Source organism: Gorilla gorilla, chromosome 6 (assembly GCF_029281585.2).
Source record: "Gorilla gorilla gorilla isolate KB3781 chromosome 6, NHGRI_mGorGor1-v2.1_pri, whole genome shotgun sequence".
In the NCBI taxonomy this organism is placed as follows: Eukaryota; Metazoa; Chordata; class Mammalia; order Primates; family Hominidae; genus Gorilla; species Gorilla gorilla.
Window position 1 is genome coordinate 111,348,273 of NC_073230.2, and position 24,840 is coordinate 111,373,112.

Here is a 24,840-nt window from a genome sequence, read left to right on the forward strand (position 1 = left end):
ACGACAGTAGTCACAGCTTCAGAGTGTATATTCTGTGGAAGGTGGTTAATACCTAGTGGTGATTGCAGCACCACCAACACAGTCTTAGCCCCTTCCTTAATTTTGACGTGTTTTATCCCTTTCCCTCTCAGATGTCTGGGATCCAATCTGTTTTTATTCTCCTTTCCTTTTTTCTGTGCCACCGTTTTGGCCTGCTCTTCCCCGTCACGCTCCCCGCCCCGCACCCCCTTGCTCAGGATTGACTGTCTCACCTACTAGTACCCAGCTCCCCTGGGGAGTTCTGAGCATTGATCCCCGCCACTTCAGAACTCCTGGCCAGAAAGGGGCTATACATGCAAGATGGTTCTCATTTCAGGTAGAGCCATCTTCTTCTTTTGGGAAAAAAAATAAGTTTTATAAAATATGCCAAAATGCAATTTAATATCTATCATCTTTAAACCATTTATTTGTATTCCATCTCATTTATAAAAGTATTTGAGGTAGGTATATCTTAGGAGATTGTTTTGTAAATAAGTTCACTAACTAGTTAAAAAAAAATAGGCGAGCTCTGATTTTGACTCAGAAAATACGGACCCTATAGTACAGTATTGCCTGAACTCACTTAATAAGAATTACCTGTGCTGCTTGTTAAATATACAGATTCTCTAAGCCTTTCCCTTGGATATTCTGATTTAGCTAATTGAATGGCCCTGAAAGTTTTTTGTTTGTTTTTTCTTTACCTATTTTTTTTTTTTTTTTTTTGAGACGGAGTCCCACTCTGTCACCAGGCTGGAGTGCAGTGGCGTGATCTCGGCTCACTGCAACCTCCACCTCCCAGATTCAAGTGATTCTCCTGCCTCAGCCTCCCGAGTGGCTGGGACTACAGGTGCATGCCACCACGCCCAGCTAATTTTTGTATTTTTAGTAGAGACGAGGTTTCACCATATTGGCCAGGCTGGTCTCAATCTCTTCACCTCGTGATCCACCCGCCTGGGCCTTCCAAAGTGTTGGAATTACAGGCGTGAGCCACCGTGCCCAGCCTGTTTTTTCTTTAGATGATTTTTTTTGACCTGACAACTTTAAGAAAAATTGCTAATGTACATAGTGAGAGCTGGCAGAATGAAGACCCATGAGGTACATGGACAGAAGTTGTGGGGGAGGAACAAGGAAATCTCTGGGTAAGAAGAAATTGGATTCAGCCCTGTTTTCTTCCCCCCCAATGTGAATATATCTGTGTGAATGATGATCATCAAAAAAATTTATGGTATTATGGAAAGCTGGTAATATTGATTGATGGACTAATAATATTGCTGGTGTAAAGATTCTCAACTATCAAGGTAACAACAACAAAACTCCTGAAAAAACCTAAGGCAGTGTAAAATAGCCCTCATTCCAGTCATTTCAGTGATCTTACTGCTGTATCTTCTTACCATGTAACACAAACAACTAAGTATAACATCAGATGTGTTTGATTAAGCTGTAAGTTTTATTTTATTAGAACTGTAACTCTCCCTCTAAATACCTATTTATATCTTTACATAATCAGTCTTCGTAGGTAGTTGTATATGTATTATGTTACCTTATCCACCTCAAAATATTAGAAGGAACTGTGTAGATAAGACCCTTCCTTTATTTTTATTGTTTGAATTTTAAGGGTAATACTTTTTATTATTTTTTAATTTTTAATTTTTGAGACAGGGTCTCACTCTTTTGCCCAGGCTGGAGTGCAGTGGCATGATCTGGGCTCACTGCCACCTCTGTCTCCCAGGCTCAAGCGATCCTCCCACCTCAGCCTCCCGAGTAGCTGGGACTACGGGTGTGCACCACCCGGCTAGGCTCATTTATTGTAGTTTTATAGAGATGGGGTTTCACCATATTGCCCAGGCTGGTCTCAAACTCCTGGATTCAAGTGATCCACCCACCTCGGCCTCCCAAAGTGTTGGGATTACAGGCATGAGCCACCAGGCCTGGACCCTAGTACCTTTTAGAATAGCAGTTTACCCATATTATAATCTCTGGCTCTCTCGAGAACTTTGTGTATTTCTGTTCTATCCTTGAATTGAATTCTGCACTTCAAAATGTACTCCACTTGGTAAAGAACAGTATTATAGAAAAGGAAAACCCCAAACCATTGTAGTTTGAGGCCTCTCCCTGCTGCAGCCTTTCATTTCCTGCAGTCTCACGACCTCTGGGATGGAGGCATCTGGGCAGGAGAGCTTTCATGGAGGTCGCTGGCCTTGAGGAGGCAACTGTGTCTGAGGGGCAGGAATAATGAGGTCTCTGGTAAGCTGGGGATTTTGCTGCCAGATGACCTCAGATGCTGGGGTATGCGGAGGGGCCACGCGGAAGGCAGCAGTGTGGAGACTCTTCCAGGCCTTCTGGTTGATGATCCTGTCAATGTGTCCATTGCTTAAAAGGTGAGATCATTAAAACGTATAACCCTGTTTTTGTAGTATGAATTTCTTCTTAACAAAACAGCATAATATGAAACAGGGTTAGTAGTGCCAGTTTTGGGGCTACTGTTATTCTCCTCTCCCTGGGGTCTGTGGCTCTGCTGTTTTGTGTCAGCAATCTGGCTTCTGGCCAGAGACAGTAGATTTCTAAGCCTGTTGCACTGAAAACTATTGTCATTGAAAAAATTTCCAGTTGCTTAGTACTTCCCAAATGTTGAATACTTTTAGAGGTTTGTAGCCATACAATAATGTCTATTAGTTTAATATTACCCCTTCTCTGCCTGCTTTTATGTAAATAGCAGCATGCTACTGGCTGATCAGATGCTGATGGAATCCAGCATTGAAGGGCCTTGATCATATTATCCAGCAAAATTAAATTTGATTTTTATAGACTTGCCCTGCTGCCACCCATATTTACCAGTCCCATCACTTCCTCTCTTTAGGTGTCCGTGCGGAGTTTTGTTTCTTACATCACTAAAGAATACAAAAACAATACCTTCAGAGTTTCCCACAATACAGATTTTCATGCATCGAAGGAAAGCAGCACTGACAAGACAGGCAGATTGTATTAGAATTATTTAGGTCCTTAGCTTGATTCCCTTCCTGGCTGATTCAGTCCATTCCTTTGTGTCTGCCTGTCCATCTGTGAAGAGAAGATAATTACACCTGCTCCTCATTTACCTCAGAGGGATGTTACAGGCGTTCATTTTGAAAGCCTGTAAAGCTTTTTGAGCAATGAGAAGTATAGTTGCAAGAATATATATTGTCGTTGCAGTGGTCCTTGCAAATCTTAATTCCAGTTATCGATATATTGATGAATACACATTATTCAGTTTCATTAAATAAAAGCTGGCTCTGCCGGGCGCGGTGGCTCAGGCCTGTAATCCCAGCATTTTGGGAGGCCGAGGCAGGCAGATCAGTTGAAGCCATGAGTTTGAGATCAGCCTGGCCAACATGGCAAAACCCCATCTCTACTAAAAATACAAAAATTAGCCGGGCCTGGTGGGGTGCGCCCGTAATCCCAGCTACTGGGGAGACTGAGGCAGAAGAATCATTTGAACCTCAGAGGCAGATGTTGCCGTGAGCTGAGATCCTGCCACTGCACTGCACTCCAGCCTGGGTGACAGAGCAAGACTGTTTTCAAAAACAAAACAAAACAACAAAAAAAGAGCTGGCTCTTCATGCTCTGTGAGGTTTTCCCAAAGTGTGTATGTCTAAGAGGAAGGAGGAGAGAGTTTGGTGAATGGAAAATGAGCCACAAATGTAGGTTTTAAGTAATCCATTTCCTTTTAACTCATTTGTGTTCAGCCTTGAAGCTAAAGGAGATGAGCTGAAGAAATGGCATGAAGTAAGCAGCAATCCTAAACCCCACATTGCCCCAGTATTTTTCTGACTCATGATCAAAATTGATCACTTGAGTTAGAAAAAAAAATTTTCAGGTCAGAAATGTTTGTTTATGACCAAAAAAAAGTTTTTGTATAAAGCTTGGCAAGTCACTTAGACTTCTTTAATTGATAAGTCTTCCTAAAGATTTAAAAGAAAATCAAGTCAATTTACATAATCCCTACAACGTCTACCGTTAATTATGTAAGAGGCGAGGCTGTCCCAGATATATAAGGTACATCAGTTTCTTCCAAAATGTCGTTTTACCTATTATTAAGTTTTCATTGTCTTTCAAGGTGGAAAGCAACAGCTGTTTCCTGAAAATTGCTAAAATTGCATGAACAGTGTGGGAAGCAGGAAACATACAACAAATACTTATAAACTCAGAGATCCAGAATGAGATGATTCCTATTTTCTTCAGTTCCACAGCACTCATCCTTGACTTCCCATTGTGAACTGAATGACAAATGTTGGTTAAATGCCTACTATGTGCTGGGCTAGTGGTTCTCAAGTGTGGTTCAGCATCATCAACATCAGCATCACGTGGGAACTTGTTAGAGACGCAAATCAGAAGCTGTGGGGTGGAGCCTAGCAATCAGTGTTTTAACAAGCCCTCTATACAAGTGCCTCTTAGAACTGGCATTCCACAGGGTGATAGCAGGGTTGGGACGGGCTGGCCAGCCTGTGGGCAGTATGGGGAGTGGCTGATCACAAACAGCGCAAAGCTTATCCCACCAACTCATTAGAGGGTGCTTCTCTTTCTGAGCCAGTTCAGGACTTGTATCTTGGAGGAGAAACTCCTCCTCTGGGATTCAGAGCTCATTCCAGATAAATGCTCAAATAGGAGATATTCTAACTTGTGGTTCATATTTTGTGCCAGCCATGAAAGCAAAGCTTCTCTCTATTGCTCTTGTAGCCCTCAATTTCGGAGCTTGAGCCTATCTCCAAGATGGAAAAACAAGGGACAGGAGGCCTAAAAAGGATTTGATCCCTATCATTACCATCTCTCATCTCACTTACCCTTCCCACTACTTTCCCCCATTTTCCTCTTGACCTCCCTGTGCCCAGAATGCTCACTCTAGAACTTGGGAGAGGTGAACAAGGGAGGGTGAGACGTGTGCTAGAGATGGCTGAGAGACAAGATGCTCCAGGGCAGTCCCCACATCCCCCGTTAACCTGCGTGCTTCCCATTCCAAGGGATGACATGCACCTTAGCTACCCTTAACTATACCCCAATCACTCCCTCTCCTCAGATAAAAAGCAATTCCAGGAAATAGAAGTTAGCTTTCACTTAAACAGGATGTGACTATGATGTATGTTTCAATTTCAGCTGGTGGTGACCTGGCTTCTAATAGGAACCCACATCCCCCAGTCCTTGGCGGAGAATGCCTGACAGTGTGGCCAGATTCCTGAGGTTTATGACCTTGTGACCCACAGAGCATTTCAGTCCTCTTCACTCAGCCTAGCAGGCAGATCTGGGGACTAATCATACTGGGAGTGACTATTTCCTGCAAGAAACCTTCCCTTAGGAAGCTTTGTAACATTTCTTTGCAATATCAAAGAGAGACTGAGAGAGAGCAAGCTTTAATTTTCACCTGTGACTTAAAATTAATATGTAAATATAGGAAGGAGAAAGAGGAAACTGCGTGGATGGAATGACCTGAGACATCTGGGTCTTTATTCATTCCAATATTATTTTATGAGATTACTATTCAGCTACATACATGAAAGAGACTTCTGAATGGCAGACAGGGCAGAAGGCTTGGCTTACCTAGATTGCATATAATCAGTATGTAAGGAGTTAGGATTTTTCTAACAGTAAAAGCAATCTTGACTAAGGCATTTGAAGCAAAAGTTAACACTACCTGAATCTTAGATCAAATAGAAGAGTTTACCCCAGAGAACTATCAAGCATTTTTTTTCCAGAGATCTGTAGGGAAACCTACAATTTGATTTTTGAGGGTAAGTTGGGGAGTAGAAGAGAGTTTCTGAAAACTCTCCCTACTATTTCCTGTTTTATTTTTTGAGATGGAGTCTTGCTTTGTCACCAGGCTGGAGTGCAGTTGCACAATCTTGGCTCACTGTTACCTCCGTCTCCCGGGTTCAAGCAATTCTCCTGTCTCAGCCTCCCGAGTAGCTGGGACTACAGGCACGTGCCAAAACACCCAGCTAATTTTTGTATTTTTAGTAGAGACAGAGTTTCACCATGTTGGCCAGGATGGTCTCGATCTCTTGACCTTGTGATCCACCTGTCTCAGCCTCCCAAAGTGCTGGGATTACAGGCGTGAGCCACCGCGCCCAGCCTATTTCTTCATCCTTAATTCTATTTTCCTGGTTCACTTTGTAGAATTTGCTACACAGGATGTCTTTCACTGTTAAAATTTTCATGTTTCCTTGGTTACTAGGTTGCAGTTTTCTCCTAAGCCCCTCTGTCTCTCCGCATATGAACTTGGTGACAGGGATTGGGAAGTGAATTTTTCTGATGATCTTATTGCTACTATAGTTAAGAATCAGCACTGTTGATAAGCAAATGGGGCCTTGGGGATCATAGTTCAACTTCTTTTATTTTACAAATGAGAAAACCAAGTTTAGAAAAGTTAAGCACTTGCCTAAGGTCACAGAGCCTGTTCATGCCAGGGCTGCCTCAAGAATCCAGGCCTGTTAACTCTGAGTCAAGTACTAAATACATGACTCTATTGCTGGCCTTTTTCTTTTGTTTTTTTTTAAATGCCTGAAATTCTTTACCCTCTTGAGACTCAGCTGAGCATTTGGCCAACCTGGTGTAAATATCAGGCTTTTTCTTAAGTGACAAAGTTTTGACACTATCAAAGAACACGGGAAACTACTATCTGCTCCCGGGGGTGGACACAGATTAGATGGACATTTGGAAAGCTGGAGGCCCTGAAGAGAAAGGTGACACATTACAGGGTTCAGTTTGTGATTAATACTAAGCATTCTGATGGCATGCTGCTTCCACGCGGGGGACAGAGATATCGCTTTCCCATGGACTCTAATTTGTCTCCATAGTCTCTCTTCTAGCAGACCCAGAGATGGATCTTGACTAAAAAGATAGATGTGCTGATTGTCTTCTTAAAGAAAAATTCTGTGGTGGAGGAGGTAGCCTCTTTTAAAATCTGGGAAAGATGTAGATTTTTGAGAATGAAGAGAGTTTAAATTAAACATAGTTCAAAAAATTAAACATAAGAGGGAAACTAATGGAATCCTTCATAAAATGTTTAAAATATTACCTATGAATCTCAATACTTCTACAGATTATTTTCAGAAAATAACGGGTTTTAAGAGAGCTGAGCTGTGGCCGTTTTGGTGATGAACTGCTTGGATCCCCTTTCGAACAGGCTGGGCTAGTTTCAATTTCTCTAAAGTCGTCTGTATTATTAGCATTCATGTAAAGAAAGGTTCAGAGGTTTGCTTTTTTTTTTTGCACAGTAAAATCTTTTTCAAAACAATTTTCTATGATATGGTAATTCTTTTATACCCCATGTTAAGTCAGGTTTCTTTTGTATATTGTGATTCATGCTAAGATAAATAAAAAATAAACCACGATTGAAATTTTAAAAAAGAAGCTGCTTAACGAAGATCTTTAAGTAGCTAATGAGTCAGTGTGTATTCACAGAAGTTTGATCAATGCTAGCAGGGACTATTTTGTGTTGAGAACAAAGACACCAAAGAGATAGCCACTGGGAGGAGACCGGAGGGAGGCAAGAGGCTCCCGTGGAGCACTGGAATCAGGAAAATTTCCCAGCCCTCATTATCAAAACCGGCTGGAGGGAACAGCAGTGAAAAAAACAACATGCAAAGCCACAAACAGGTGAAAAATGCAGAAAAATGTAATGTTATTAGCAAGGAGGCACATCCTTCATTTATGATCACCTACAACATATTTTCAAAGTAAAATCCTATCAAAGAAAATAAGCTCTTGTGATTCAACAGCCATAGGACAGCTGGCATTTCCCTCCTCCCCCCACAACTGACACTCTCCAGAGGGACACCAGAATCCCCTGAATTTGAGCATTACATCTTACAACAAAATATTTAATTTTAATCAAATTTATTTTCCTACGGGGCATTCAAAAGAGCACACTAACCCATCACTTTCGAGATGGTAATTTATTTACTTAGTTTTTGCTTATTCAGGACCTTCGATTGGCTGACTTGGTTCCTCCAGGAATTGCCCCTCCAGAGGTGGTGACAGTAGGTCTTCTGTGGAGGGAATTGCTGGGACAGCGTTCAGCTTCATTAAAGGGAGCTTTCAGGGAAAGTGGGAGCTGGGGTCTGGCTGCCAAGATTTTAATGAATTGCTTCAGATATTCTCTCTGGTGACTTCCACTGTGTTTAGAAATTTGAGAAAAAAAATCTATGTACAGAACACATGGTAGTTGGACATTAAAAATCTGCCACACACACAAGTATCTGTCATACATTTCTTTTAAAATGGCTAAGTGCTACTCATGAAATTCACAAAGGATTTCAGGAAGTCAATGTGTATAATTTAATGAAAATATTTCTGTAATAGATATTATCTATTCCTTGTCATCAATTTGCCTGTGCAATTAAGTCATATGATTATTTTGCAAAAAAAGTTTGATTTTAGTAATTTTTTTCCTGAGACCAGTTAATGGAAGTTTCTTATTATAGAGGAAAGGATAGTCATTTAAAAGGTAAAAATAACACTTTTCATTAAGCTTCTCCTGTTTTTTGACTATGGCTTATTTCAGCCAGTTTTGGAGAATTAAATTCATACAGCACAAGGCCAATAAATGCAGTTAATTTCATTAGGGGTTTGCAGTACAGAGGGGGGAAAATGCAATCTAATGTAAAGCCCTTGCATCTTTTAATTCAGTGTTTTAAATCAAACTTACCCATGTCACTCAAGTTTGCCTACAGCACAACAGGAGATGATAGTTCCTTACGTGGGGGAAAAAGAAAAAAACTTTATGAGACTTCAGAAATACCAGTCCTTCTGATAACATTTATGATTTTAAAAAATATTTTTCGGCTGGGCGCAGTGGCTCATGCCTGTAATCCCAGCAGTCTGGGAGGGCGAGGCAAGCAGATTGCGAGGTCAGGAGATCGAGACCATCCTGGCTAACACGGTGAAACCCTGTCTCTACTAAAAATACAAAAAATTAGCCGGGCACGATGGCATGTGCCTGTAGTCCCAGCTACTCAGGAGGCTGAGGCAGAAGAATTGCTTGAACCCGGGAGGCGGAGGTTGCAGTGAGCCGAGATTGCGCCACTGCACTCCAGCCTGGGCGACAGGGTGAGACTCCATTTCAAAAAAAAAAAAAAAGTATATATGTTTATTTCAGGCCAGGCATGGTGGCTCTTGCCTGTAATTCCAACACTTTGGGAGGACCTGGAGGGAGGATCAGTTGAGCCCAGGAGTTTAAGACTAGCCTGCCAAGATAGTGAGACCCTGTCTCTACAAAAAAATTAAAAAATTATCCAAGTATGGTGGTACACACTTGTAGTCCCAACTACTCTGGAGGCTGAGGTGGGAGAATTGCTTGAGCCCAGGAGGTGGAGGTTGCAGTTAGCTGTGATCGTGTCACTGCACTCCAGCCTGGGTGACAGAGAGAGCCCCTGTCTCAAAAAAAAATTTTTTTTTTCCATTTTGAAACAATCACAAACTTACAGAAAAGTTGGGAGTTTAATATAGGAAACACTTTTTTCTGAGCTATTTGAGAATAACTGCTGATCTGATGTCCCATTACTCCCAGATACTTTAGGATGTATTTTGTACAAACAGGAATATTCTCTGATCCTTTCGTAGTTCATAAGCATGATGATCGGGTGTTCACATGCTCATATGTGACATGTGCCACCCTCGAATCTTGGTACAATGTTGGGACATTACCCATCTGACATGAAAAAACTATTAAAAAAAAAAGAACATTCTCCTATATAACCACAGTACAAACATCAAAATCAGGGAACTAACCCTGATTCAGTACTACCACCTAATCCTCAGACCCCTTCCTTTGTAGGAAAAGAATCCAGGACAGGATTATGTGGAGCATTTGGCTGCCATGTCTCTCTAGTCTCCTTTCTGGAACAGTTCTCAGTCTTTCAGTGGCTTTCATGACCTTGACACTTCAAAAGATTACAGTTCAGTTATTTTGTAGAATGTCCTTCCATTGGTTTTGTCTGCTGTTTCCTCATGATTAGATTAAGGTTATTCATTTCTGGAAGAGGTTGTATCCTATGATTTCCGTTTGTCCTATTACTGATGATGTTCACTTAATTAAAGTGATATATAGCAGGCTTAATAAGTATTTTGTGGGATAGTATTTGGGAACTAGATGTCCTGTTCCTCAAACTTTCAATGTATATATATGTATTTTTAATACATATATTACATGTATTTTAATATATGTATATATTTTAATACATATATATCTGTATATATACAGATATATGCATATACATATATATGTATCTATATTCCTATGGACTTATGGTTTCTTGTTTTAATAAGTTATACTTCTTTATTGCCATTGTGTATTTTGATGTTCAAATTGTCCCAGATCTGGCCAGTTGGAAGCTCCTTCATGTAACTGTGCAATGGGTTCATTTTGCCCTGCCCAGATAGAGTCAATTTATCAAGACACAGGAATTGCAATAAAGAGTTCAACTCATGCAGAGCTGGCTGAACAGGAAACCAAAGTTTTATTATTACTCAAATCAGTCTCCCTGAAAATTCAGGGACTTGGGCTTTTAGGGATAATTTGGCGGGTTGGGGAACAGGGAGTGGGGAGTGCTTGATTGGTCAGGTTGGATGAAATCATAAGGAGTCCTCTTGTGCAGAGTCAGTTCCTGGGTGGGGGCCGCAAGACCAGATGAGCCAGTTTATTGATCTGGGTGGGACCAGCTGATCCATGGAGTACAAGGTCTGAAAAAGACCTCAAACACCAATATTGGGTTTTACAATACTGATGTTATCTATAGGAGCAATTGGGGGGGTTAGTGATCTTGGGGTTTCTGGCTGCATGACTCTTAAACCATAATTTCTGATCTTGTATCTAATTTGTTAGTCCTACAAAGGCAGTCTGGTCCCCAGGCAAGAAGGGGGTATGTTTTGGGAAAAGGCTGTTATCATCTTTGTTTCAAAGTTAAAGTTAAGTTCCTCTCAAAGTTAGTTTGGCCTACATCCAGGAATGAACAAGGACAGCTTGGAGGTTTGAAGCAAGTTGGAGTCAATTAGGTCAGATCTCTTTCACTGTCATAATTTTCTCACTGTTATAATTTTTGCAACAGGGGTTTCATTCACACTGGCTCCTGTGTCCTTCTGACATGTCCTCATGGTTCTTTGAGCATGTTCTTGCTTTCTGGCACTACAAGGTGTTCCAGGTTCATCTTTCTTTATGCCAGATGTGTTGATTGAGATAGGGGCATTGCTGCTCTCCAATGTTCAGTGGACAGAACTAAAGAATATATGTGTGTATGTGCATACATGCATATGCATATTTATTATGATATCTACCCCTCTATCTCCCTATCATCATCTGTGTATTAAAAACTATGTTGGCTGGGCACGGTGGTTCACGCCTGTAATCCCAGCACTTTGGGAGGCGGAGGTGGGTGGATCATGACGTCAAGAGATCGAGACCATCCTGGCCAACATGGTGAAACCCTGTCTCTACTAGAAATACAAAAATTAGCCAGGCATGGTGGCACGTACCTGTAGTCCTGGCTACTCGGGAGGCTGAGGCAGGAGAATCGCTTGAACTCAGGAGGTAGAAGTTGTAGTGAGCCGAGACTGCACCACTGCACTCTAGCCTGGAGACAGGGCGAGACACCATCTCAAAAATAAATAAATAAATACAAATAAATAAATAAATAAAAACTATGTTTACCCCAATATTTATAATTCGAATCCAACACTACAGCTATTTTTTTTCTTTTTTGTGACTCTTTTGCCTGCCAGTGAGAGACATGGGTCACATTATTCTTAACACATTCACTTAAATAATTCAACCTCGTCTCAGCTCCCACTCCCATCCTTGGCAGATGCCCTCTCTACGCCACGTGAAATCTGACACCCCAGGCTGGACAACCACTCCTTGCCCACTCATCCACCCACATGGCCCACATGGACACCCTTCTCACCCTACTTAGTTAGACTCTGACATCTCATGCTGGGTGACCATTCCCTAGTCCCCACACCATCCCCCAGGGATAACCTCTTCTCCCTGCTTGAGTTCTGACATCCAAATTTTGGTCAACACCTTGCTCCAAACCCCTGTGCAGAGGCTTGCTTTTCTTTGTCTAATCTGGTAGTTTTAGGATGGAATTGTTTAGAAGTGGAAGGGGAAGGAATAAAGCGTGAAAAGTAGGAAGGAAAAGGAGGAAAGGGGAAGAACATTTATGTGGAAGTCACAAGATTAAGTTTCTGTTTGAAAATGATACAGTTTTAATAAGAGAAGAATCAAGCCACTTAAAATGGAGTGTTTTCTGACTGATATAGAATATAACATCCTTTCTTTCTTGGTCATTACAAATGATACTAAAATCCATGTATTCATTTATCCTGTGAAATGAGTTATCATAGATGGCAACATAACTTTCATATGATTATGTATTTCTCAGATGATCTCTTTATATTTTGTACATTCCATTGTTCTATTTGAGATATAGTAACTCCATACAGTTAATATTTGTTCATCAACAAAACTTTAAAAGGAACTTAGTGAAGCATTCTTGCTCTCAGAAACGTTTAGTACTCTATTTTCACCTCAGTTCTTCCTTGTTCCTTTGATTAAATCAGATATAGTTCCTTTAGAATATTTGAATTGTTGTCTAGCCCATCTTGTCAAATGGCAGTTCTTTATTTCCTGCCAAGTCATAGGGCTATCATTCCATAGAAAATTTCCATAAAAAAATCTGTGTCAGTCTTCTTTTCAACAAATTTCAGGATGAGTGCTTTCACTCTAACATCATAAATAATAACCAAGCAGATTTAAAGAGTTATTCTATTAATCATTGCTAAACTCAGTGTCAGCTTTCTAAGAAAACAAATAAAAACAATATGAGTTCTTGACCAGCCCGACCAACATGGCGAAACCCTGTCTCTACTAAAAATACAAAAATTAATTGGGTGTGGTGGCGCATGCCTGTAATCCCAGCTACTCAGGTGGCTAAGGCAGGAGAATCGTTTGAACCCAGGAGGCGGAGGTTACAGTGAGCCGAGATCGCGCCACTGTGCTCAAGCCTGGGCAACTGAGTGAGACCCTGTCTCAAAAAAAAAAAAAAAAAAAACCAAAAACCAACAACAACAATATATGATGGCCCTGAGCATGTAGCCATCTATGTAACTACACAGGACAAAAATTAGCAGAAGTTGTCAGGAAGATGGTCCCTTAAAGGCTGAACAATAATTTTATAGTCAAAATCTGAGTGAAGATACATTTTTAAAAATTAAGCTAGTTTTTAAATTGAAAAGCTAACATGTGCCTAAGGTTAAACAAAAACAAAAACAAAAACAAAAAACAGCCTTCAGTGAGTTACATTCCCCACAGAAAACTATTGTTAACAGTTAGGAGTTGGGATAGTCCTTGGAATTCCACTTGTAACTGTTAAGAAATAGGACTATATCTTCTATTTTAAAACATATCTAAATAAAACTGTTAGATGAAGAAAATATGTAGGGTGTCAATGTGCTTCATTTTTAGGACAGAATAAAAAACTGCTATGAAATGACTGCAAAGACATCTTTATTATAACAGCACTTGGAATTGGCAATTCAGGAATTATTCATCTTGAACATCTTATGTAGTTTTAAAAATTCTCTAGAAAAACCACAACTGTTTTCATCTTCTCTTGTATAAATCTTTAACACTATTCTTGAAATTATACTAAGAAGAACACTGAAAAGTTAGTGAACATATGTAAAGTAGATCACCTTGCTTTAGGATGCCTATTTATTTTATTAGGATCACTGTGTTGTGCTGTGCACAGAGTGTGTGTTTCGGAGGACTCATATTCCTCTACCCTCTTGCCTACTGCATCTTGGTGAGGTCTCTGCTCTGCCACAAATCAACACAGGCTTGAAACTCAGTAATCCAGTCACGAAGAGAAGGAAAGGAAACCACCTCCATTTAAAGCACCAGATAGCTAGACCAGTGCTTCCCAAACTTCAGTGTGCACAAGAATCATAATTTTGAAGATTCTGATTCACTGCATTGCTTCACCTCTTTTCTTGCCTTGTGCTTGCATCTCTACTATAGTGTAAGCACCTTTATCTCCTCCCTTTAGCTGATTCTCTGTGGCTTGCTACTAAAACTTGTGACTCATGGCATGGTTCAAACTTCTGGAATCAATATTTACCTCCATTTTAGATTTCTCCTCACATACAGACCTTTAGCTCTGGTATATCTTCAAAGCTAGCCATTTCATGCATTTCCTCACCTGGCCCTCTCTATGGTGGACAGTAAGGCAGCAATACAGAGGTGGAAAGATCCTCACATTAAGTAGCAGAATGTTGCTATTCAAAATGTCATCTGTGGACCAGCAGCTTTGGCATGACCTGGAAACTCGTTAAAATGTAGACTCTTCAGCACCACCTCACCCTGCTGAATCAGAATCTACCTTTTATCAAGATCCTTAGGTGATTTGAATGCTCATTAAAGTTTGAAAATCCCTGATTTAAGATGCTTTTGGCACAAGTAACAGAAAACCCAACTCAAACTGGCTTGCATGATACGTAGAATGACTTTCAGGTGATCTAATCCAGAGGCCCTTAGGTTTTCAGGGCTTTGCAACAAACTCTTTTCGCTTATCTGAGCTGTTTCCTGTAAGCCTACTCCCTCAGCATAACTTCATTTTATGTTAACAATACAAAATATAGAATGTGTTCTAGTAAGTGTTCAAACACAAACCTATTATTATAGTGCTCTTTGGCCTGTGCCCTAAATTTTGAAATGATCACTCCTTAAAATTGAAACCCTTGGTTGCAAGTAAAATAAAAGTCTGACTCAATATCATTTAAACAATAGGAAATTCAACATCTCTAATATCAGAAAGGGCAGAGGATGACTCCAAAAATAATTTACCAAGGTTTCTCTTCTCTGCAGTTCTCTGGACTCTCCTGACTCCAATGACTCCATTTTCAGTGTGCTAGATGGCTGAAATTCCAGCAATCATATCTAGACCCCGAAATAGTTAAAGACTGAAAGGGACCATCTTTTCCCACGTCTCTTGTTTTAAGAATAGAGAAATCTGTCATAGCAGAGGTTTCCTTACAACTCAGTGGCCAGAATTGGGTATCATACTGTGACAGAGATCTCTAATTGCTTCTGAATAGCTACTTTCCCCACCTTCTTCAGTAATACCGTCCTGATTTTTATCTGGGCACAGCACTGGCCAGGTATATTTCCTTGCCTCCCTTGAAAGCTACATTTGGCCATGTGACTAAATTCTGGTGAGTGAAACATACGTAGAAATGTTGTGTAGAACTTCTGGGAAGTATCCTTAAAAGAGAGGTAGCGTCCTCTTTTTATTCCTCTTCTTCCATTCTGATTTCTGGAATGTAGACGTGAAGGCTGAAGCTTCTGCAACCCTCTTTGATCACGAGGACAAGGGTACACTCAAGATCAGGTGGAGCAAAGAACTGGAAGGAGCCTGGCTCCCTGATAAATTCAGGAACCTGCCCTAAGAGCTTTATTCTGCCTACCTCCAGCTAGATGACAGAATAAAACTTGTGTGTTTAATTTACTGTTAATCTGAGTTCTTATTAACTTCTGGAGAATCTAATCCTAACTGATACACATGCCTTCATGTAGCACCCTCATGATTTTGGCCACATCTTTCTATTATTATCTTATTATTTCTCACCTTCTTTACATTGGCTTTTTCACTTAATTTGAAGAGAATTTTTTATATCATCACTGCTTGACTATAAAATCAGTCCTGCCTGGCAAAAATAGAAGTTAACTGCAAAAATAAAAACAATGGAAATGTACTGACTTTAAAAAATTGGCCAACAGTGTTTCTGTATGACAAAGGCAACAAGCTTATTTGATATGAAATAGTAGTTGCATTAGCTCCTCGGGGGCTCCAGTGGCCTTCCTTTTATTCACTGATAATATTAGCAGCTTCATTAGGCATTTATCTTAAATTTGCATGCACTTTCCGGGTGGGAGGACTTTCCTCTGTATATGGTGGTGAGTAATGGAGTTCTACCTGAAATCATCCACTACCTCAGTTGGAGAAACATGTCTCCAGGAGGGAAAAAAATTCAAGACTTTCTTTTACATTTGGTTGGAGTAGTTTTCAAACTTAGTAAGCCTAAGAATCACCCGAGGCTCTGGGTAAAATGCACATTTCTGGTCTTGTCCAGGTGTAGAGATCAGGAGTCTGCATTGTAAAATAGTGCCCCAGATGACGTCAATACAAGTAGTTTTCAGACCTTAATTTCGGAAACAGGTGAAAAAGCATTCTTTATTACTGTATTCACTCATTCTTCAGTAATTGTCGAGCACCTTCCAGAGTGCTCTGTTAGACCCTGGTGGGAGGCAGAGGGTTTGCGTGGAGACTTAAGATTCAGTTTTCATGTCTCAAGGCATCAAATGAGATGTACTAGAGTTAAAAGGCAAAAAAGACGCTGTTTGTATCAAGCGCATTAACCCCTTTTAGCGTTTCTCTTACAATGGGATCACCTTCGTCATACGCTCCCAGTTGCTACTCATTACCTTAATAACACTAATAAAGCAGCACCACCTCGAAGCTGGGGCTAATAGGCCCAAGAGACGGCCTACTTCTGTGGTGACCCTGAACTGCTCCAGAGGACCCAGCTCTCTCAAGCCAAGTGGTTTCCACACTTTGCTGCACAGTGGAGGCACTTGTAGAATAAAGAAAATAGGCCGACCCTCCAGGTTTGGAAGCCACTGGGCTAGCGGCCTCGCCAGGGCCCTGAAGCGCCCAAGTCCTTGCGCCCTCTATCCTCAGCCCCGAAGGTGCGCGCGGAGGCCTCCCGCCCCGGCGGGCCTGGTCCTGGCGCCCGGTCCTCCCCACCCCACCGCTACCCGCCGTGCCCGGCTCCGGCTCAGGTGCGGGCCGCCGGCCGGGAGGAGGTGGTGCCGGAGCTTCTCAGGCCAGGGCGCTGCAGAACCGAAAGCAGCAGGGGGCGGGGGAGAGGAAGGAGGGGGCGGGAGCGGGGACGCGAGGGCGAGGCGGCCACGCGGGGCCGGGAATGCCCGCGGTGCGGGGCCCCAGAGCCGCCCGGTGGTCGTGTCCGGGCGATGGCTCTCCGCCTGGTCGCCGACTTCGACCTCGGGAAGGACGTGCTCCCGTGGTTGCGGGCGCAGCGGGCAGTGTCGGAGGCCAGCGGGGCCGGAAGCGGCGGCGCAGGTGCGGGAGGCGCGCGTCGGGGCGGGGTGGGGGCGGGGAGTGGGAGTCCCTCATACCCCCCGGACTCCGACCCGGCGGGGAGCAACCCGGGGCGTCGCCGCCCTGGGAAGGCTGGTGCGAGGGCGCCGCTCCCCTCCTCAGAGGGCTGTTTTGGCTTTGCCACGCTCACCCAGCCACGGCGGAAGGTCTGGGGGCAGAGCCCGGGCCAGGTCGCGGTGGGGCCTGAGGCGCCTGGCTCGCTGCCGGCCCGCGGAAATTCGCCCTTAGCAGAGGGGCCGGGCCGCTGGCGGTTCCCTCAGCATCACCTCACGGCGAGGGCAGAGGGTCGTGCTCAGCTCAGCGGTCGCATCCCACCTCCCGGGGGGTTCATCGGCAGCGCAGGGGCTTTGCTAAGACAGGAGTGCTCCTGGAAGCTTCACGTTTTGAGAAAGAATCCGTGACCACCAAGCAAACCACCCTATACCTAACGGTGGAACAGTTTGTCCCCACATTTGCGAGACGTGTTTATGTGTCTGTTGAACCGTGTCCGTGGCTCAGGGGACATGGGCCTCGGCGGTGAGGCGCAAGAGGGCAGGGGCCGCCTCCAGGCTGCGCGCGGCGGGGCGAGAGCCCCCAGCCGCCCCCGAGCTCCGCACCTGTGCAGGCTGGGGCTGCGCGCGAGATGCTCGGCTCCCGGCCCCGCCACTCCGGGCTTTTTGATGATTTGGTAAGGGAGTGAAAGTGACTTTTGAGCCTTCCCAGCACTGATCTGTTTCAAAGAAGGGGAACTTTGTGATTTCTTACAAAGTTTTAAAAGTCTTCTGTAAATATTGGAGCTTCAGAGCTTAAATGCAGCTTCAAAGCAATGATGCCTGTAGGTCTCACCTTGTGTGTAGGGCGCTGTCCACTTCAGTGAATTTGGAAGTGGGTATTAAATGACCCACATCTACAACTCCTTTCCCTTAAACGCTGGTGAAAGTTTTCTTGATGTGAGTTATATATCAAGTTGCTATCTTGTATCTTCACACTCTCCCATGACTATAGCGAAATTATTTGTAGGTTTCCTTGGGTTGGAATATTATTAGCTCCAAATAAGGAGTTATATGTTTGTGTAGCGTATGCATTGAGTTTGCATTAGTGTCATGCTTAGTAAGGCTTTACTTTTTTTCGAGGTGGAGAGGGTGGTCAAGGAAGAATTTTATACAAAAATTAGCTGGGCGTGGTGACACGCTCCTGTAATCCCAGCTACTCGGGAGGCTGAGGCAGGAGAATCGCTTGAACCTGGGAGGCAGAGGTTGCAGTGAGCCGAGATCTCGCCACTGCACTCCAGCCTGGGCAACAGAGTAAGTCTCCGTCTCAAAAAAAAAAAAAAAAAAAAGTCGCCCAAATGTCTGAAAAGTTTTTGAAGGCTTAACTTTTTGAAATACAGCAGGCAGCTCTGTCTTCTACTACCAAGTACTCCTTTTTCTGGACTCCCACTTTATTTTGCTAAATGGCAGGTGTCTGCAAATGAGAAGTTAGATGAGTGTGAAATGCCACAGTCTTATGTTTCCGTAATGTGTGTCGTGCTTGAAAAGCTGTGTGTGACCCACTGGGACCTGGCTTCCTTGTATCTTTCGCTCATCTCTGAAGAAATACAAACTTGTGTATTGACCTTCCACTAAACAACAGATAGCCCTAGGTCCTCAGAAGGTACTTTCTGGAAATACTAGCTTTTCTGATACTGGTAGTATTTTGCTCTTTCAGAGCAAATATCTTGGTAAGATATTAGCGCTGTTATACTAAGAGAATTATCACCTCTGATAATCACCAGTGGGTGGTAGCTCAAAAATACCCCCACACAGATTAATTCCTGTTCTGTAATTTATAGCAGTGGCAGGGAAATCTGGGATTCTGTCTCATTTCTAGCACAGCAGTTACTACACACATTTGTGGAAATCATTATCCTTTCAAAGTTATAGCTTTTCAAATGTAAATTATGAATTACTGTACCATTGTAATGCCTCCTCTATGCATACTTGCTTTCTAAATTTGAAGCCTTAATGTTTTTACATCAACAAATACAATTGAAGTTTTCTTGGAGGTGCTAAGTAATTCTCATGAGATATGTATGATATATTCCTGGCAAAACAGAGAGCTGGGCTGAGTCAGCCATGGAAATTCTGTGCCTGTAAGCATTTTGGTCAACAAGAGGTCAAGGAGGAAGGAGAACAGATTTGGTTACTGCATTTGCTCCTGGTTCTGGGTTGAACTTTTGAGAAAACAGTTTCTCCTGAAATAAAAGAAGATATTTGTTAAAAATCAAAACAACTACATAAAAGAATATTTTAACAGGTAGCTGTAAATGATAAAAGAAAAAAAAAACCACCGAAGTAAAACCGTGTATCCACTACCCAGCTTAAAAATACAGCAATGTCAAGACTCTTGAAGTCTCTTATGTGCTCCTTTCTGATTCTATTTCTTTCTCTCATCCTCACCTCCTAGGTTAGCAACCATTTACATTTTTATATTTTAACATTACTTTGACTTTATTTGTAGTTTTAGCCTATATGTATGGGCAAAATATTTCATTTTGCTTGCCCGTGAACTTTAAAGCATACTGTATGCATTCCTTTTGCTTATTTTCCTTCTCAATATTGTGAGATTTACCCATATTGACTGGCTAGCTGCAGGTTATTAATTTGTATTAATTAATGCTATATAGTGTTCCATAGTGTGAATTCCACACGATGGTGGACATGGAGATGCACCCCTTAGATTTTCCTTTCAAAGAAGAGCTTGTCCCAGATGTTGTGAGTATAGTCAGCAGGCAGTCTTCAGCTGTCAGCCCCTTCAGGGATTGCCTGGCAAGAGGGCTGCCCTACCCAACTTCACTTCCTTTTGGGTATGGACCACATGAGATTGAGTGGGCTTTAAAGGCCTGGCCATTTTGACTGAACATGGGACAATTCCATTTCAGTTCCGAAGCTTCCTCTTTGGGGGACCCAAGGTCACCTGAGGATACTGGGCCTGCGTTGCTACTGGACTTCTCACCTACCAGGACTTGCTTCCTTCTCCTTTCTCTTAAGGGTGTTAATCCCACTTTCCTGAGCACTCCCTGATGAACATACTGGGTACTAAACTGTGTCTCAGAGTGCTTCCTGGGGAACCCAACTTATTTTTCCAGTGGGTGGCTTTTGGGGGATTTCTGGGGTTTGCTGTATGGTCAGTACTCTTACTAACCACCTGGTGCACACAGGCGTATGTTTCTCTAGAATGTACGTCTTAAAGTAGAATTGCTAAGTCATAGGCTGTGCACATCTTCGTCTTTCCTGGGCAGTGCCAAATTGTTTTCCAAAGTGTTGTACTTATTAACACTCTGATTTGTGGTGTGGAAATGTTTCTGATACTCACTATCCTCACAAGCCCTTGACAGCTCAAAATTTATTTATTTATTTATTTATTTTGTCAAACTGGTAGGATTAATTATTTCATTGTGCTCCGAGGTTGAGCATCTCTGTGTATTTACTGGCCACTTGAATTTCCCTGCCTGTGAAATATCTATTCATCCTTTTGTCCACTTTCCTATTTTTTTAATTGATTATTTTAGGGGTTATGTTTTTGGGATTATAGTTCTTTATCACATGTGTTGCAAATATTTTTGTCTCAATCTGTCACTTCTGTTTCGGTTTGTGATGGTGCCTTTGATAAACAGGAGTTCTTAATTTTAATGTAGTCTAAATTAGGAGTTTTTCTTTATAGTTTGTACCTTTTTGGATCTCTTAAATCCTCCCTGTTTTGAAGTCGTGAAGACATTTTTAATATTAACTTTTGGAAGCTTTATGACTTTTTCACCTTTTGATTTTAATCCACCTATAATTTATTTTTGTGATTTATAGGAGTCCAATTTTTTAAAAAAAATATTAATAGCTAATTGTTTCAATATTATCAACCAAATAGTCATTTTAGTTCTCACAACAAAGCCACTTCTGTCATATCAAGCTTCCTTATGTAGGTCTCCTTTTCTGAGTTCATTTTGTTTCATTATCTCAACTTGACAACTTTTTTTTGAGAGTCAAGCTCTGTCACCCAGCTGGAGTGCAGTGACACAATCTCAGCTCACTGCAACCTCCACCTCCCGGGTTCAAGCGATTCTCCTGCCTCAACCTCCCAAGTAGCTGGGATTACAGGCATATGCTGCCACGCCCAGCTAATTTTTATATTTTTAGTAGAGACAGAGTTTCACCATATTGGTCAGGTTGGTATTGAACTCCTGAACTCAGGTGATCCGCCCACCTAGGCCTCCCAAAGTGCTGGGATTACAGGTGTGAGCCACCATGCCCAGCCATGACAACATCTTAATAACTATGCTTTATGGTAGGTATTGATAACTGGTAGGGTAAGTCCCTTCACCTTAGTATTCTTCACGAGTGTCTTAGCTATTGTATGCCCTTTGCTTTTTCATATATATATTGTTGAATCTGCTTGTCAGATTTTACAAAAAAGTTGATTTGGATTTCCTTTAGTTGTATTGCCTCTATAGATCAGCTTGGGGAGAATTGGCATCTTTACGATATTGGATCTTCCCAACTATGAACAAAATATAGCTCATTATTTATTTAGATCTTTTTAAATGACTCTTAATAAGTCTTAGAATTTTCTCCATGAAGGTTCTGCACATGTTTAGCTATATTTCATCCTAGGTTATTTTTTTTGTTGCTCTCATAACTAGCACACTTAAAAACATGACATGTTGTAACTATTGCTGTTATATAGCACTATAATAGATAGATCTTATATGTTGACTTTTGTATCCCGTGCTTAATCCCTTGTTGGGATTGATCACATCTTCAAGAAAATAAGATCTGCAATATGTAAGTTTTCTAACATGTAAATGTCAATATTTAAGACTGGAAAGGATGTAGATTTTCTTGCCTGCTTTTATTAGTCTTGGATTTATGAGACACCAGATTGACTTGTCTTTCAAATATTGTAATCTTTGCCAGGGAAGTGGTATATTTTACCAAGTGACTGATTCAAGAATAATACTTTTTTTGGTTGCCTTCTATGTATTCCTAGATTGATTTGGGGGCCAGAGGGTTACCTTAATCACATTGTTTTCACCTTTTTTTTTTTTTTTTTTTTTTTTTTTTTTACCATTTTCTTGCCACTATCTGTCCTTTTTACTTTTCTTTCTGCTAATTCTTTCCTAGTCTCCTTTTCTAATTCTTATCTCTCTCTTAACTTCATTTTACTCAGAATATGAAATATAAATCACATAATGTTTACTGCATAGGTTTAGGAATTATAATAACTGCTCATCTTGAGCCTGAGGATTTATATGAATTATTTACAGAATAGGAATGTTATAGGTATAATCATATTTTGTCACCTCTTGATGTATGTATTAGGAACTAGTTCAAAATTTTGTATAAGGCTGAATGACATTTTTCTCCTTAAATATGGTCATTGGAAAGACAAATACTTTAATTTTTGTCTCATAGCAGTTTGGGATAAAATGTACACATTTGAGAACCCCTATTCCTGTAAAGTGAAATCACTTTTGTTTGACAAAGAATAGATTGAAACGAATGAGAATATCTGGCCAACCAGCTTTTGTTTTACAAGAGCTATGCCTTGCCAATATCTTTAATATCTAGGTACTCTCCTTTCTTTTATAGGTTTACCTATGCAAGTATCTATCAAAATGCTACATTGTTTTATTCATGAGAACTGAATATACTAAACTGTGAAATTAAACCACATTTCCTCATTTGAAATTGCAAAACTTCTTCCTCTGGACTTTCCAGTGATGAACTACTGGGAGAAGAGTCAGAATGAATAAGCAAAGAGGTTACTGAATACTTCTTTTAAAAGGGTGTGTTAAGACATGGGCAACTCGTCCAGGGAGGAAGAGCCAATGGCTTAATAGTATGTGGTGAGACACTGGTCTCTGGATTTGCAACATTACCAAATTTGTCTATTTCACATGTCCTTGAAATGTGAACTGTGTACTTAACTGCAGGGTATTCAGCCCTGCAGTTGTTACCTAATGTTCCCATGAAAACATTATTTTTATTTCTTTCAACTCTCTGTCTACCATGGTTATATTATAACATGGTCCAAGTTATGCCCTCTAACAAATATTGCTTAATATGTAATGTGCATTGTAGTTCAATGGTTCTTAACCCTGGCTGTACATTAGAATCACCCAGGGAATCTAAAACACATACATATACACCAGAGAGTGGGCTCCACACCAGCTCAATAAAATCAGAATATCCTGGGTATGGCTTGGGGCATCAGTGTTCTTTTAAAAGCTCCCTTAATGATTTTAAGACAGCCAGAGTTGAGAACCACTAGTTTAGTGGGATAAAAATGTGCCATTTATTGTAATCTGCATTTGTTGGAGAATTTTTTCTCTTAGTATTATAGTAATCTGAAAATAGATATGCTTTTGCAAGTAAATTGGATTTAGCAAGATTTCTTGTAAAGGAGTTCTTATCTTAGCCGAAACCTTTTAACTGTACTTTTGCGACAATCTCTCCTAGCATACTTATAATCTTGAAAGAAAAAAAATACTTCTCAAAATATTGACACATTGCATTCCAGAAGTTTTGAGTCATGTACAGGATGAACAAACTCACTGAAATTCTCTTTAGATGTCTACAATATCTACCTTTCAAAGGACTTTTGAGTAATTACCCATTTTCTCATTGTAAGCTTGATACAGAACACTCAGTCCATTGTTCTGTTTACCTTTTTCTAGGTTTGAGTTCAGTCTACGCCACCTTTTCACTGTATATTGGTCAAGTATCATTATCTCATTGAAAAGTATAGTAGGCCTGGAATACCTTATACAATGCAGATGAGATAGAAATGAGAACTCTCTAAATTGTGAAGGCCTACTTAGCCATAAGCTTATTGTTATTATTAAGAGACAAGGTTTTGCTGTGTTGCCCAGGTTGGTCTTGAACTCCTGAGCTCAAGCCATCCTCCCACCTTGGCCTCCCAGAGTGCTGAGATTACAGGCATGAGTCATCATCATGCTTGGCCCATGAACTGATTATTTAAATCCTAGTCTCCTAAGAGACCAAATTATTATCCTTATTATCCTTCAGTGTGAAGTGAGTCTGACAGCTCCATATACATGTCAATATACTGACAAACGTTTATACCCATGTATAGAAAACACTTTTCCCTATCCCTTCGCCCTGCCCCTAGGAGACCCACGAAGCTGCTGCTTGTGAGGGATGGGGAAGAGAGATCTCAGGATGATGTCTGAGTTCTCAGTGAAACCTGCTCTTCCTCTCTCTAAATGTTTCTCACCTCCAGCTCCAGTGCAGGTGTCCAGCTCATCAATTATCCTTATTTTTTATCTTGTCTTTTCCTTTTAGGAATACAGATAGAAATTTGCTGAGTTACAGATAGTTTGCATATGTTTTGTCTGAATATTAGAATTTGTCATAATCAATGTAATTAACATGTAAAAACTATTCCTGTATGGGAAAAATGAGTCAAATTTAAGCAATTTATCTTTTCTTTTTTTTTTTTTTTCTTTTTTTGGAGACAGGGTCTTGCTCTGAAGTGCAATGGCTCAGTCCCGGCTCATTGCAACCTCCACCTCCTGGGTTCAAGTGATTCTCCTGTCTCAGCCTCCTGAGTAGCTGGGATTACAGGTGTGCACCACCGTGCCCAG

The 24,840-nt window shown here is 41.3% G+C and overlaps 1 protein-coding gene, 1 long non-coding RNA gene and 1 other non-coding gene across 12 annotated transcripts in view; 2 read left to right on the plus strand and 1 right to left on the minus strand.

Moving 5' to 3' along the window:
- Nucleotides 1-7,928: 7,928 nt before the first annotated feature.
- On the minus strand, nucleotides 7,929-16,819 carry LOC109027724 (uncharacterized). The gene is made up of 4 exons (XR_008681364.1): nucleotides 16,526-16,819; nucleotides 11,518-11,638; nucleotides 8,696-8,741; nucleotides 7,929-8,162 (listed from the first exon to the last, which is right to left on the minus strand). It is a non-coding gene; the product is annotated as an uncharacterized lncRNA (long non-coding RNA).
- On the plus strand, nucleotides 9,598-9,703 carry LOC115935499 (small nucleolar RNA U13). The gene has a single exon (XR_004071121.1). It is a non-coding gene; the product is annotated as a small nucleolar RNA U13 (small nucleolar RNA).
- A 52-nt stretch (nucleotides 16,820-16,871) lies between the features above and the next one.
- The window catches only part of GSAP (gamma-secretase activating protein), a 146,754-nt gene continuing 138,785 nt past the window's right edge, over nucleotides 16,872-24,840 (plus strand). For 4 of the 10 annotated variants that reach the window (XM_063708683.1, XM_055392525.2, XM_055392524.2 and 1 more), the window contains exon 1: nucleotides 16,992-17,183. In XM_063708683.1, coding sequence (XP_063564753.1) covers nucleotides 17,075-17,183 — 109 coding nt within the window. In that variant the 5' untranslated portion in view covers nucleotides 16,992-17,074. Of the gene's footprint in view, nucleotides 17,184-24,840 lie in introns of all 10 variants that reach the window. The other 6 variants (XM_063708684.1, XM_063708685.1, XM_055392527.2 and 3 more) reach the window with 5 other exon arrangements.